This window comes from Bison bison, unplaced genomic scaffold (genome assembly GCF_000754665.1).
Source record: "Bison bison bison isolate TAMUID 2011002044 unplaced genomic scaffold, Bison_UMD1.0 scf7180017864183, whole genome shotgun sequence".
NCBI classification, from domain to species: Eukaryota; Metazoa; Chordata; class Mammalia; order Artiodactyla; family Bovidae; genus Bison; species Bison bison.
The window spans coordinates 8,987,989-8,998,996 of NW_011494755.1; the positions used below are offsets into that span (position 1 = coordinate 8,987,989).

Genomic DNA, 11,008 nt, shown 5'->3' on the forward strand with positions numbered 1-11,008 from the left:
ATCAAGCCTGTATATTGTCAACCTGCTTGTTTATGCAGAGTACATCATGCAAAATGCCGGGCTGGATGAAGTACAAGCTGGAATCAAAATTTCAGAGAGAAATATCAATAACCTCAGATATGTAGATGACACCACCCTTATGGCAGAAAACGAAGAGGAACTAAAGAGCCTCTTGATGAAAGTGAAAGAAGAGAATAAAAAAGCTGGCTTAAAACTCAACATTTAGAAAGATTATGCTAAGATCATGGCATCTGGTCCCATCACTTTATGGCAAATAGATGGGGAAACAATGACAGTAACAGACTTTATTTTCTTGGGCTCCAAAATTACTGCAGATGGTGACTGCAACCATGAAATTAAAAGATGCTTGCTCCTCTGAAGAAAGGCTATGACCAACCTAGACAGCATTTTAAAAAGCAGGGATTACTTTGCCGAGAAAGGTCCATCTAGTCAAAGCTATGGTTTTTCCAGTAGTCATGTATGGATGTGAGAGTTGGACCATAAAGAAGGCTGAGTGCTGAAGAATTGATACTTTTGAACTGTGGTGCTGGAAAAGACTCTTGAGAGTCCCTTGGGCTGCAAGGAGATCCAACCAGTCAATCGTTAAGGAAATCAGTCCTGAATATTCATTGCAAGGACTGATGCTGAAGCTTTAGTACTTTGGCCACCTGATGTGAACAACTGACTCATTGGAAAAGACCCTGATGCTGGGAAATATTGAGGGCAGGAGGAGAAGTGGACAACAGAGGATAAGATAGTTGGATGGCATCATCAACTCGATGGACGTGAGTTTTCGAAAGCTCCGGAGTTGGTGATAGACAGGGAGGCCTGGCGTGCTACAGTCCATGGGGTTGCAAAGAGTCAGACATGATTGAGTGACTGAACTGAATGAACTGAGGGATATTTGTGGATGAGAGAGGACAGATGGGAACACGGGTTCCCAAACACCTGCTCTTGTCCAGGACCCCCACTCCTGGTGAGATTATCAAGCAGAGTTAATGGTCCGAGGATGAGGTTGTACAAATACTTTATTGCTTTGACTCCCAGGCCTACTTCAGATTTCTGATGACAAAAACTGGCCAAAGTACAGAGTTGCTTTTCCTGAGCTCAGATGAACCTATGGCTGGGAGACAATGCAGGCAAAGTGTTCCCCACCCAGGTCTAAGTCATGGGTATCTTATCTCTCCATTTGTGGAGAGCAGCCTTCTCAGGGCTGGCAGATCCTAGCAGTTTTCTCTACAACTTCTAGAAGATAACATCATAATATAGAGAATTACTGAGCATTTCCCACATGCTGTACTTTTTTTTTTTTTTTTGCAGTCAGAACCCTTCAAATTTTATATAACTAATATGTACCCATTACAGAGAAATTAAAAAACTCAAGTAAGTTAAAACAATAAAATAAAAAAACACAAGCTCACCAGCAAGAAATAATGATTTAGAATTCTCTGAACTATTTGTCTCTATCCATTCACAAAAATGAGTATTTTGCTAGTGGCCAATTCACTTAATATGTTGCAAATGTCTTTCTCTGCTAGTAAATGCCAGTGAGCACACTTTTATGCTATCATTTCTAAGAGTGCAGCAGTATCCCATTCTGTGGATGAGCTGTCATTTATTTTGTGCAAAGTGCTTTAAATATATCACCCATTAATCCTTACAAAGTAGGTACTGATAGTATTCTTACTTTTGCAAATGAGGAACCTAAGACACAGCAATAATTGAGAAAATTGCTCAAAGACATGCAGCTAACATGTGTTGAAACTTAAACCCAGATCTGTCTTGTGCTGTGCTTTCAAAAAGCATGATTTTCCAGAAAGTCCCACCCCCACTCCCCCAACACTGTGGTGTCTACTACCATGGTCTGACTGTTGAAACTGATGATAAATTGAAAGTAGACTGGGTGTTAGAAGTAGAGAGGCGCCTTCTGCTCCCTTTAGAAGCCATCCTCTTCTTGACTTTTATCCCATCACCAGATAGTCATCACTAAAGCTTTTTTGTTGTTCAGTTGCTAAGTCGTGGCCTACTCTTTGCGACTCCATAGACTGCAGCAGGCCAAGCTCCTTGTCCTTCACGATCTCCCAGAGTTTGCTCAAATTCATGTCCATGGAGTTGGTGATGCTATCCAACCATCTTATCCTCTCTCACCCCCTTTTCCTTTTGCCTTCAATCTTTCCCAGCATCAGGGTCTTTTCCAATGAACTGGCTCTTCCCATCAGGTGGGCCAAAGTATTGGAGCTTCAGCATCAGTCCTTTCAATGAATATTCAGGACTGATTTCCTTTAGGATTGACTAGTTTGATCTCTTTGCAGTCCAAGGGACTCTCAAGAGTCTTCTCCAGATCCACAATTCAGAAGCTTCAGTTCTTTGGCACTCAACCTTCTTTATGGTCCAGCTCTCACATCTGCACATGACTATTGGAAAAACCGTAACTTTGATTATACGGACCTTTGTCACCAAAGCGTTGTCTCTGCTTTTTAATACACTGTCTAGGTTTGTTATAACTTTCCTTTCAAAGAGCAAGCGTCCTTTAATTTCATGGCTACAGTCACAATATGCAGTGATTTTGGAGCCCAAGGCTTATGCCCCAATTAATTCCTCTCTTCAAATGCCTCAGTGGTCAAAAGAGGCTAAATGCTGCTGAGGTCAAGTTATATATAAGGATTACAAAGTGAATGTTAGATTTAACGACAAGAAGGCTGTTGATGACTAAGGTGAGAGCAGTTTCACTGCAGTGGTGGTACAGCACCCTGTTTGGCAATGAAAGTCAACGAGAGAAAGAACAACGGCTGTAGTGGGGTTGTGGCTTTGATAGGAGAGGCATTTTGTTAGGATGGAAGACACTTGTATAAGTGCCACGTGGCCAATGTTGGTAGAGAAGAACTGGGTCAGAGGTTGGAGGTAAGGATGGAAGCCACTGAGGAGGGGAGAGAGTCCTGAGCAGAACTGGGGGAAGGAACAGCCTCCATTGAGGGAGCCTACTTTTCCCATTGTTTCTGGAGGAAAAAGGAAAGTAGGAGTTTTTTGTGGCAGGAAGTTGAGGGATTTTTTGCTTATATCTTCAGTTTTCCCATGAAGAGATAACCAAGTCTTTACAAAGAGTGAAGGGGGAGGTTTTGAAGTGGGGCTTAGAAGCTTTCAAAACTGCATTAACTCAGGAAAAATGGGGAAGAGACTTGACTAAGGAAGTATCCAGAGATTGCTTGGCAGTGTTGCGGGTCCAGTTGTAGAATTCATGGTTTCCATGTGTTTCCCTGATTTTGTTTTTCCTTCAGACAGTGCCTAAGTCTGGAAAAGCAGGCAGTAGGTGGTTGCATTTTTGCCAGAGCTGCTTAAATGATGGGCTTCCCAGATAGCGCTAGTGGCAAAGAACCTGCCTGCCAGTGCAGGAGACATGAGAGACGCGTGCTCTATCCCTCGGTTGGGAAGGTCCCCTGGAGGAGGGTATGGCAACCCACTCCAGTATTCTTGCCTGGAGAATCCCGTGGATGGAGGAGCCTGGAGGGCACAGTCCACAGGGTCCCAAAGAGTCAGACAGGACTGAAGCGACTTAGCACGCACGCACTCGTGAATGACAGCTTGGAAGGGGTGTTTAGGATATCAGCAGGTCAGAGGTTGAAGTGATTCATCGTGGAACTGATGGCTGAATAAGGAAGAAAGTGAAGACAGGAGTGGATGGATTGTCAGGAACTGTAGATCCCGAGGCTGAATAAACAAGGGTCCTGGGAAATGGAAGAGTCTGTACTGTAGGAGGTGCCAGTTAGTATGGGAGATATCTGAATTTCAGCATGATGGCAACGTCTGTGGAGCGGCCGTGGGCATGGGGTAAGGCACTGTTGGCTTGGAGGTGAGTGTTGTGTGTGGGAACACCTGGGTCTTGAGGGCAGCCCGGTTACGAAGCCTGAGAGCCTGGTGCTGTCAGGGAGTCAGCAGAAGGGCCGGTGTGTCAGCGGGTGACAGTGTGAGGAGAGGCAGAGAGGTCTGTGTCCTGATGGCAGGGGCCTCGCTAGGACTTTCGGGGGCCGTGGCAGAGTGGGAGGAGTGAGCTGGCTGTCACCAGCGGCTCTCGGTCTTGCTCTCAGAGGTTTGTGAGATGTGAGAACGCCTGCAGCTTTCCACCTGACGGCACAGCAAGGTGGAGGGCGGGGTATATTCTCAGGGGAGAGCCAGCTTTCAGGATTTGAGCAGGTCGGGGAACTGCAGGACGTTGTTACTTAAGGAACAGGAGTCCCAGGGAACCAGGTGGGAAGATCTAAGGAGGAGGTAGATGGAAGCTCAGAGGGAGGCAGCCAGAAGCCTCTTCAGGTATCGTTTCAGGTGTGCTGAGCGCCGCGGGGCTTTGAAGCAGAATGAGATGCTGCTGCTGCTGCTAAGTCACTTCAGTCATGTCCGACTCTGTGTGACCCCATAGATGGCAGCCCACCAGGCTTTGCCGTCCCTGGGATTCTCCAGGCAAGAACACTGGAGTGGGTTGCCATTTCCTTCTCCAGTGCGTGAAAGTGAAAAGTGAAAGTGAAGTCACTCAGTCGTGTCCGACTCCCAGCGACCCCATGGACTGCAGCCCACCAGGCCCCTCCGTCCATAGGATTTTCCAGGCAAGAGTACTGGAGTGGGGTGCCATTGCCTTCTCTGAGAATGAGAGGAGCTGGCTACCATTTGATAAGGGAAGAGGTCCTTTCTACAGGGAGGGAGTTGCTTAGGCTTCTTAGGATTCAGCTGTGGCCTAGATAGATGGCATTTATTACAAAAGACTGAATCTCTAGAGTGAAAGGACTGTAAATTTTGAATTTAATGAAAAGTCTTGGGAGAAGCTTCAGTCCACAGTCACTGGGCCCATCAGCCCCTAGGGAATAAAGAGGCGTTCTTCTGTGGGAAGGTGAGGCCCGGGGGACTGGGTGAGCTCCTGGGTGGTTGATTTTACTGTGGCTCTGTGCTGTAGTCTTCCAGAGTGTTAACAAAACGGGGTGGAGATGCTTAAGAATGACCAAGGAGATACTCGTAGGGTGCAACGGTGAAAGTGGATATTCTTCGTTACCACTCTTGTGCTCAGTTGCCTATTTGTAGATCTGACTTTAGGTGTGTACACATGATCTGGTGGTCTTTGTGGAACATTCTAGACTGTGGAACACAGTAAGGTGTGAAGTGGTTGCCTCTCATCATGGGATTGTGGGTGTACACTTCCTTTTTTATTGTTTTGTTGACTATAGATACTAGAAAATAGAGATAAACACTTGTTAGTACTTTATTTTTCTTTCTGAGTTAGACCCTGAATTTCAGAGAGGAAAATTTTATTACAGACTCAGAGTTGGGGTTTTATTGACCTGCATCTTTTACGAGCACTACGTGTCTTACAACAGACTAGATTTCCCTCCAGAAATTCACAGTAATGTCTGTGGCCCAGTTTTAACAAGCATGCAGAATTCCAAGGTGAGTGCGTGTTGCTAGCCTCGTTCTCAGCTCTACTTTTTATTTCTGTCCTTATTTTTCCTCTATCTTGCTCACCTACTTCTAATTTATGTCACTTGATCATATTCAAAGTATCACTATATCTTTTCTAGAACAAGTGATAAAAAGTAAAATAAATTTTGGGTCAGCAATTGTGAGCATCCTTTCTGTTTTATGATGATTTTTTTTTAATGTTACTGCTTTCCAAAGCATCAAACAAGTTTCACTGATTTCTTAAGTCCTCTGTCCTTAAATGAGTTATTTTTTTAAATGAGAAGGTTTTTTGTAACTATTAAAAGTATTATAGGAGAATATTAGAAAGTTTGGAAGTAAAGTTGAATGTAAAGTAGATAGTTGTCATTATCAGTTCTAGATTTTTCTTCTAACTTTTTATGTCCAAAATTTTAATACCAATGAAATCATACACAATTTTGTATCCTGCTTTTTCGGAGAAGGCAATGGCACCCCACTCCAGTACTCTTGCCTGGAAAATCCCATGGACGGAGGAGCCTGGTAGGCTGCGGTCCATGGGGTCACTAAGAGTCGGACACGACTGAGAGACTTCACTTTCACTTTTCACTTTCATGCATTGGAGAAGGAAATGGCAACCCACTCCAGTGTTCTTGCCTGGAGAATCCCAGGGATGGGGGAGCCTAGTGGGCTGCTGTCTGTGGGGTCGCACAGAGTCCGACACGACTGAAGTGACGCAGCAGCAGCAGCAGCAGCAGCAGCATTGGAGAAGGAAATGGCAACCCACTCCAGTGTTCTTGCCTGGAGAACCCCAGGGACGGGGAGGCTGGTGGGCTGCCGTCTATGGGGTCGCATAGAGTCGGACACGACTGAAATGACTTAGCATCCTGCTTTTTTCCTTAAAACTATATTGAAACATTTTTGTTGTTAAAAACGTCTTGTAGGCATGATTACTGATAACCGTAGAATAATTATACCATAATTTCCTTGACCATTTTTTTTATTGTTGGATGTTTAGTTTCTTTGAATTTATTTTAAATAATATTGCAGTGAACATCATTATACAAATATCTTTGCCACAATTTTAAAAAGTATTTTCTAATGATAGAGCCCTAGACATAGAATAGTAGCAGTTAAAGACAAATATATAAAGGGCTTCCCAGGTGGCACGTGGTGAAGAATTTGTCTGCCAATACGGGAGACTCAGGGGATGCGGGTTCAGTTCCTGGGTGAGGAAGATCCCCTGGAGAAGGAATGGCAACCTGCTCCAGTATTCTTGCCTGGAAAATTCCATGGACAGAGGAGCCTGATGGGCTATACAGTCCATGGGTTTGCAAAGGGTCCGACATGACTGCGTGACTGAACACACACACACGCACACACACATAAGCCACAAATAAAGGAGATAATTAAGATAATTTTGAAAAGCTTACAATGAGGGCAGCCTTCTTACCAGTGACACTAAAAGTAGTAACCCTACAGGGGGAAAAATGGATAAATTTGACTGTTTAATGATTTTAAAAATTCTGTGTAATAAAAGCTATTTGGCAATCATGATAGGTTGCTGCAATCATGATAGGTATTTGGTTTAATTATGGTATATCCATGTGGATTAAAGATGATTATATAGATCTGAACTTGTTGATATAGAAAGATATCCCATGTATTAAAGAGAGATAGAAAATATGAGTGACTATGCATAGAAAAAAACATGGAAACCATAATATAATTGCATTTTTTCTCTGTTTAGAGGGATTATGGTTTTTATTTTATATTACTTTAATTTTCCTGAAGTTTAAAAATAAATGTGTCTAGTCTAAATAAGAAGAAAAAACAAACAAAAAAACAAAAGCAATTGCCTGAAAGTAAAATTGGTTACAGCAGAAATAAAACTTGTGTTTCATCATACATACTACTTTTTGTGGTTATCAAAGATTGATTTCAAAGAGTAGAAATGTTGCATAGACTATAATTCAGTGAAATGGTTTTGCAAACTATAATAAAGAGGAGCAACCAGTTGATATCATTTAACATTTAGGAGGGCAGAAAGCAGAGCCCTTTTACCAGTTCTGTTTACAATGAAAAGGAGTTGCATTAATTTGTCATCTTTAAAAATCTACTTCTCATGAGCCCATAATCATTGGCAAGTCCCCAGACAGAGTCTGTTGGGGGCACTCTGCAGGGGCCAAGATCTTCCATTCCAACTGCCTTCCTATCGTTGAGGGAACTGCGCCTCTGGGAGTCTTGGTGGCATCCTGAGATGCTGGGACTGCTCATGCCCTGCTTCTGGTGCAGTGCCTTCCTACCATTGAGGGAACCTCGCCTCTGGGAGTCTTGGTGGCGTCCTGAGATGCTGGGACTGCTCATGCCCTGCTTCTGGTGCAGTGCCTTCCTACCATTGAGGGAACCTCGCCTCTGGGAGTCTTGGTGGCGTCCTGAGATGCTGGGACTGCTCATGCCCTGCTTCTGGTGCAGTGCCTTCCTACCATTGAGGGAACCTCGCCTCTGGGAGTCTTGGTGGCGTCCTGAGATGCTGGGACTGCTCATGCCCTGCTTCTGGTGCAGTGCCTTCCTACCATTGAGGGAACCTCGCCTCTGGGAGTCTTGGTGGCGTCCTGAGATGCTGGGACTGCTCATGCCCTGCTTCTGGTGCAGTGCCGGGCTTTGCTGTTATCATTCTTGTTGTTCAGTTGCTCAGTTGTGTCCGACTCTGTGACCCCGTGGACTGAAGCACACCAGGCTCCTCTATCCTCCACTGTCTCCCCGAGTTTGTTCAAACTCACGTCCTTTGAGTCGGTGGTGCTATCCAATCGTCTTGTCCTCTGCTGCTCCCTTCTCCTGTTGCCTTCAATTTTCCCAGCCTCTAGGGGGCTTCCCTGGTGGCTCAGAGTTTAAAGCGTCTGCCTCCAACCTGGGAGACCCAGGTTCAATCCCTGGGTTGGGAAGATCCCCCGGAGAAGGAAATGGTAACCCACTCCAGTATTCTTGCCTGGAAAATTCCATGGACAGAGGAGCCTGGCGGGCTACAGTCCACGGGGTCGCAAAGAGTCGGACGTGACTGAGCAACTTCACGTCTCTTCACTTTTGTAGCATCAGGGTTTTTTTCCAGTGAGTTGGCTCTTTGCATCAAGTAGCCAAAGTGCCAGGCTACTGCCCATGTTTCTGTCACCCTTGTGCCTAAAGATTCATAAATAGTGATTTCGATTTAAGTTTTTTCCTTCTCCCCCCCCTCTCTCTCTCTAGTTCTACAACACTGATTCCTCTGGGGAGTCTTCTAATAAATCATAAATGCCTAATTAAACAAACGTGCCCATGTCTCCTGCTCCTGCCTCTGCTTCACAGGGGAAGGTTGTGTTTCACGGGCATATGCTGTTGTGCAGAACTTTGACAAGGGGAAAAGAGGCAGAAAGAGTTGGGGTTTTGTCCAAGATCGAGTCCTTTGACTTCACAGTTTTGCTCAGTCTGTGAGCCTGGCTTCTGGGGAGGATGAAATCATAATTTTTGATGCCAGAGCTGTTCAGTGGCTGCTTCTGTGATGGATGACTCTTGTTTATGTGTTTTTAAGGTTTTCTTGGTTCCATGGATTAAAACAGACTTTTGATGTGAAAGAGTTCAATAAGTTTATAAAAGATAGCTTGAGCCATTTTTATTTTGTGCTTTAAATTCTGAGAACTATGACTGTCATATAGTCGGTACCCTCACAGGGAAAAGTGGTGTATCTGAGACATAATTTTGGTTTGGACTAATTAATGAATGAAAATCTTGCTTTGGTATAAATTTATTTTATTTAGTATTGGTTTTTATTGTTAAGTGTTGAAATCACATTTCAGAAAACTTATATTCAGGGAAGGGGATGTGATTAATATTTTTTCTGCCAAAAGATGATATTTTAGTATTATTTCCTTCTAGAGTAAAAAAAAATCATCTAAAATGCAGTATAGTTTCAGGCTTATGGTCCTGGCAGGATATGGCAGAGTAGGCGAAACCTTTTCTATTTTCATCTAATCTGGTTCCTAAATGAGCAGGTAATCTGTTATCTCTACTTTTTGTTTTTCCTCTGCCTTTGGCAAAACCTGTCAGCATATTTAGCAGAAGGTGGAAACATTTTTTTTTAAAACAGAGTCACAGATTTGGATTCTCAGCGGAATTACTCTGTGTGTGTGTTATTCGCTTCAGTTGTGTCCGACTCTTTGCGACCCCGTGGACTGTAGCCCTCCAGGCTCCTCTGTCCATGGAATTCTCCAGGCAAGAATACTGGAGTGAGTTGCCATTTTCTTCTCCAGGGATCTACTAAAAGAAAATTTCAAAGTTAAGCTTGGAGAAGATGAATCAAATGTTTTCTGAACACAGTTCTGGGGGATAGTTCCAATTCCTGAAGGAGGGGAATGAAATCTCAACATTTTCCTTATAGATCCTTGAAATGTTTAACTGGACCCCATGCCTAGACTCGTCATTCCATCCTGGTAAACCCTGCCATGTGGCTGGCGTGTTTGGTGGAAGGAAAGTGTGTTCTTGCCCAGTTAGGTTATCCAGAAAGAGCTTTTTTCCTTCCCTTCTGCCAAGACAGCTGCTCTTTCCTTACCCTGATTTTGTTCTGCTCTTCTCATTTGCAGAGTACTCGGGTGGAGTTTGACCTGCCAGAATATTCTGTCCGTCGAAGATACCAGGATTTTGACTGGTTGAGGAACAAACTGGAAGAATCCCAGCCCACTCATCTCATTCCCGTAGGTACTAAGTCAGTACAGCTTGTTACTCACTTTTCCTTCTTTCTCTTTCCTGACAGTGTTCACTCTAACCCCTCAAATTATGGGCAATCACTGCCTTACGTTTGCTACCAGATCCACCCAGCAACTGTTCATTTTGTGGATGCAGTATAATTAGTTCATATTTTGGGTTTTGACTTCTGATCTGCTATACAGTATGCTGGTTTCTTGGATGGGGTGGGGTAGATTTTCATATTCCTTGTGAGAAGGAGATTGATTTTTTTCAGGTATGGAGAGTCCTAGTTCTCCTTTGCTGCCTCCTCAAAGGCTGGCTGTCACACCCTCCCTAGATACAGTTCTGAGGTTTGGAGAGCTGCCACCAGGTGGAGAGAGATGCCTCAGATTACAGCTGGCCGGGTTTTCTTTAGACATGGGTAATTCAGGGAGCAGGGATCTAGCGCACAATCCATCAACCATAGCTTTTCCTTTCAAAGAACAAACCCAAAGCCACCTAGCTCTATTTATTGAAGAAACATACTACTCATCCGTTACTTTAGTTGCACATTAAAAAAAAAAACTAGAGCAAATAAAATTTAAAAGACTACTTAAAATCAGCATACATGTGGAGTACTTCTCTGATTACTTTCTATTTGAAGTATAAATGACTATTTAGATCCTAGATGTTTCTTGAGCTTTGGGGCTTTAGGGAAATTTGGGTCATGAAACACTTTAGCAGGGCTTTATCTTTCAGTAAAAACCTCGGCTGGGTAATTGCTCAGCACTGCCTACTGCGTCTTCCAGTCATCCCCTCGTGGTTGGAACAGGCTGACTATGCTGGGAACACTACAGCAGTTTTCTTAATTTTCTTTTTTTTTTTTTTTTTGTTGGGC

The 11,008-nt window shown here is 43.8% G+C and overlaps 1 protein-coding gene across 3 annotated transcripts in view; it reads left to right on the forward strand.

The window, feature by feature from the left end:
- Nucleotides 1–11,008, forward strand: part of SNX30 (sorting nexin family member 30) — a 72,335-nt gene that overhangs the window by 18,442 nt on the left and 42,885 nt on the right. For all 3 annotated transcript variants that reach the window (XM_010843592.1, XM_010843594.1, XM_010843593.1), the window contains one exon: nt 10,029–10,139. In XM_010843592.1, the coding sequence (XP_010841894.1) occupies nt 10,029–10,139 (111 nt within the window). The remainder of the gene's footprint in view (nt 1–10,028; nt 10,140–11,008) is intronic.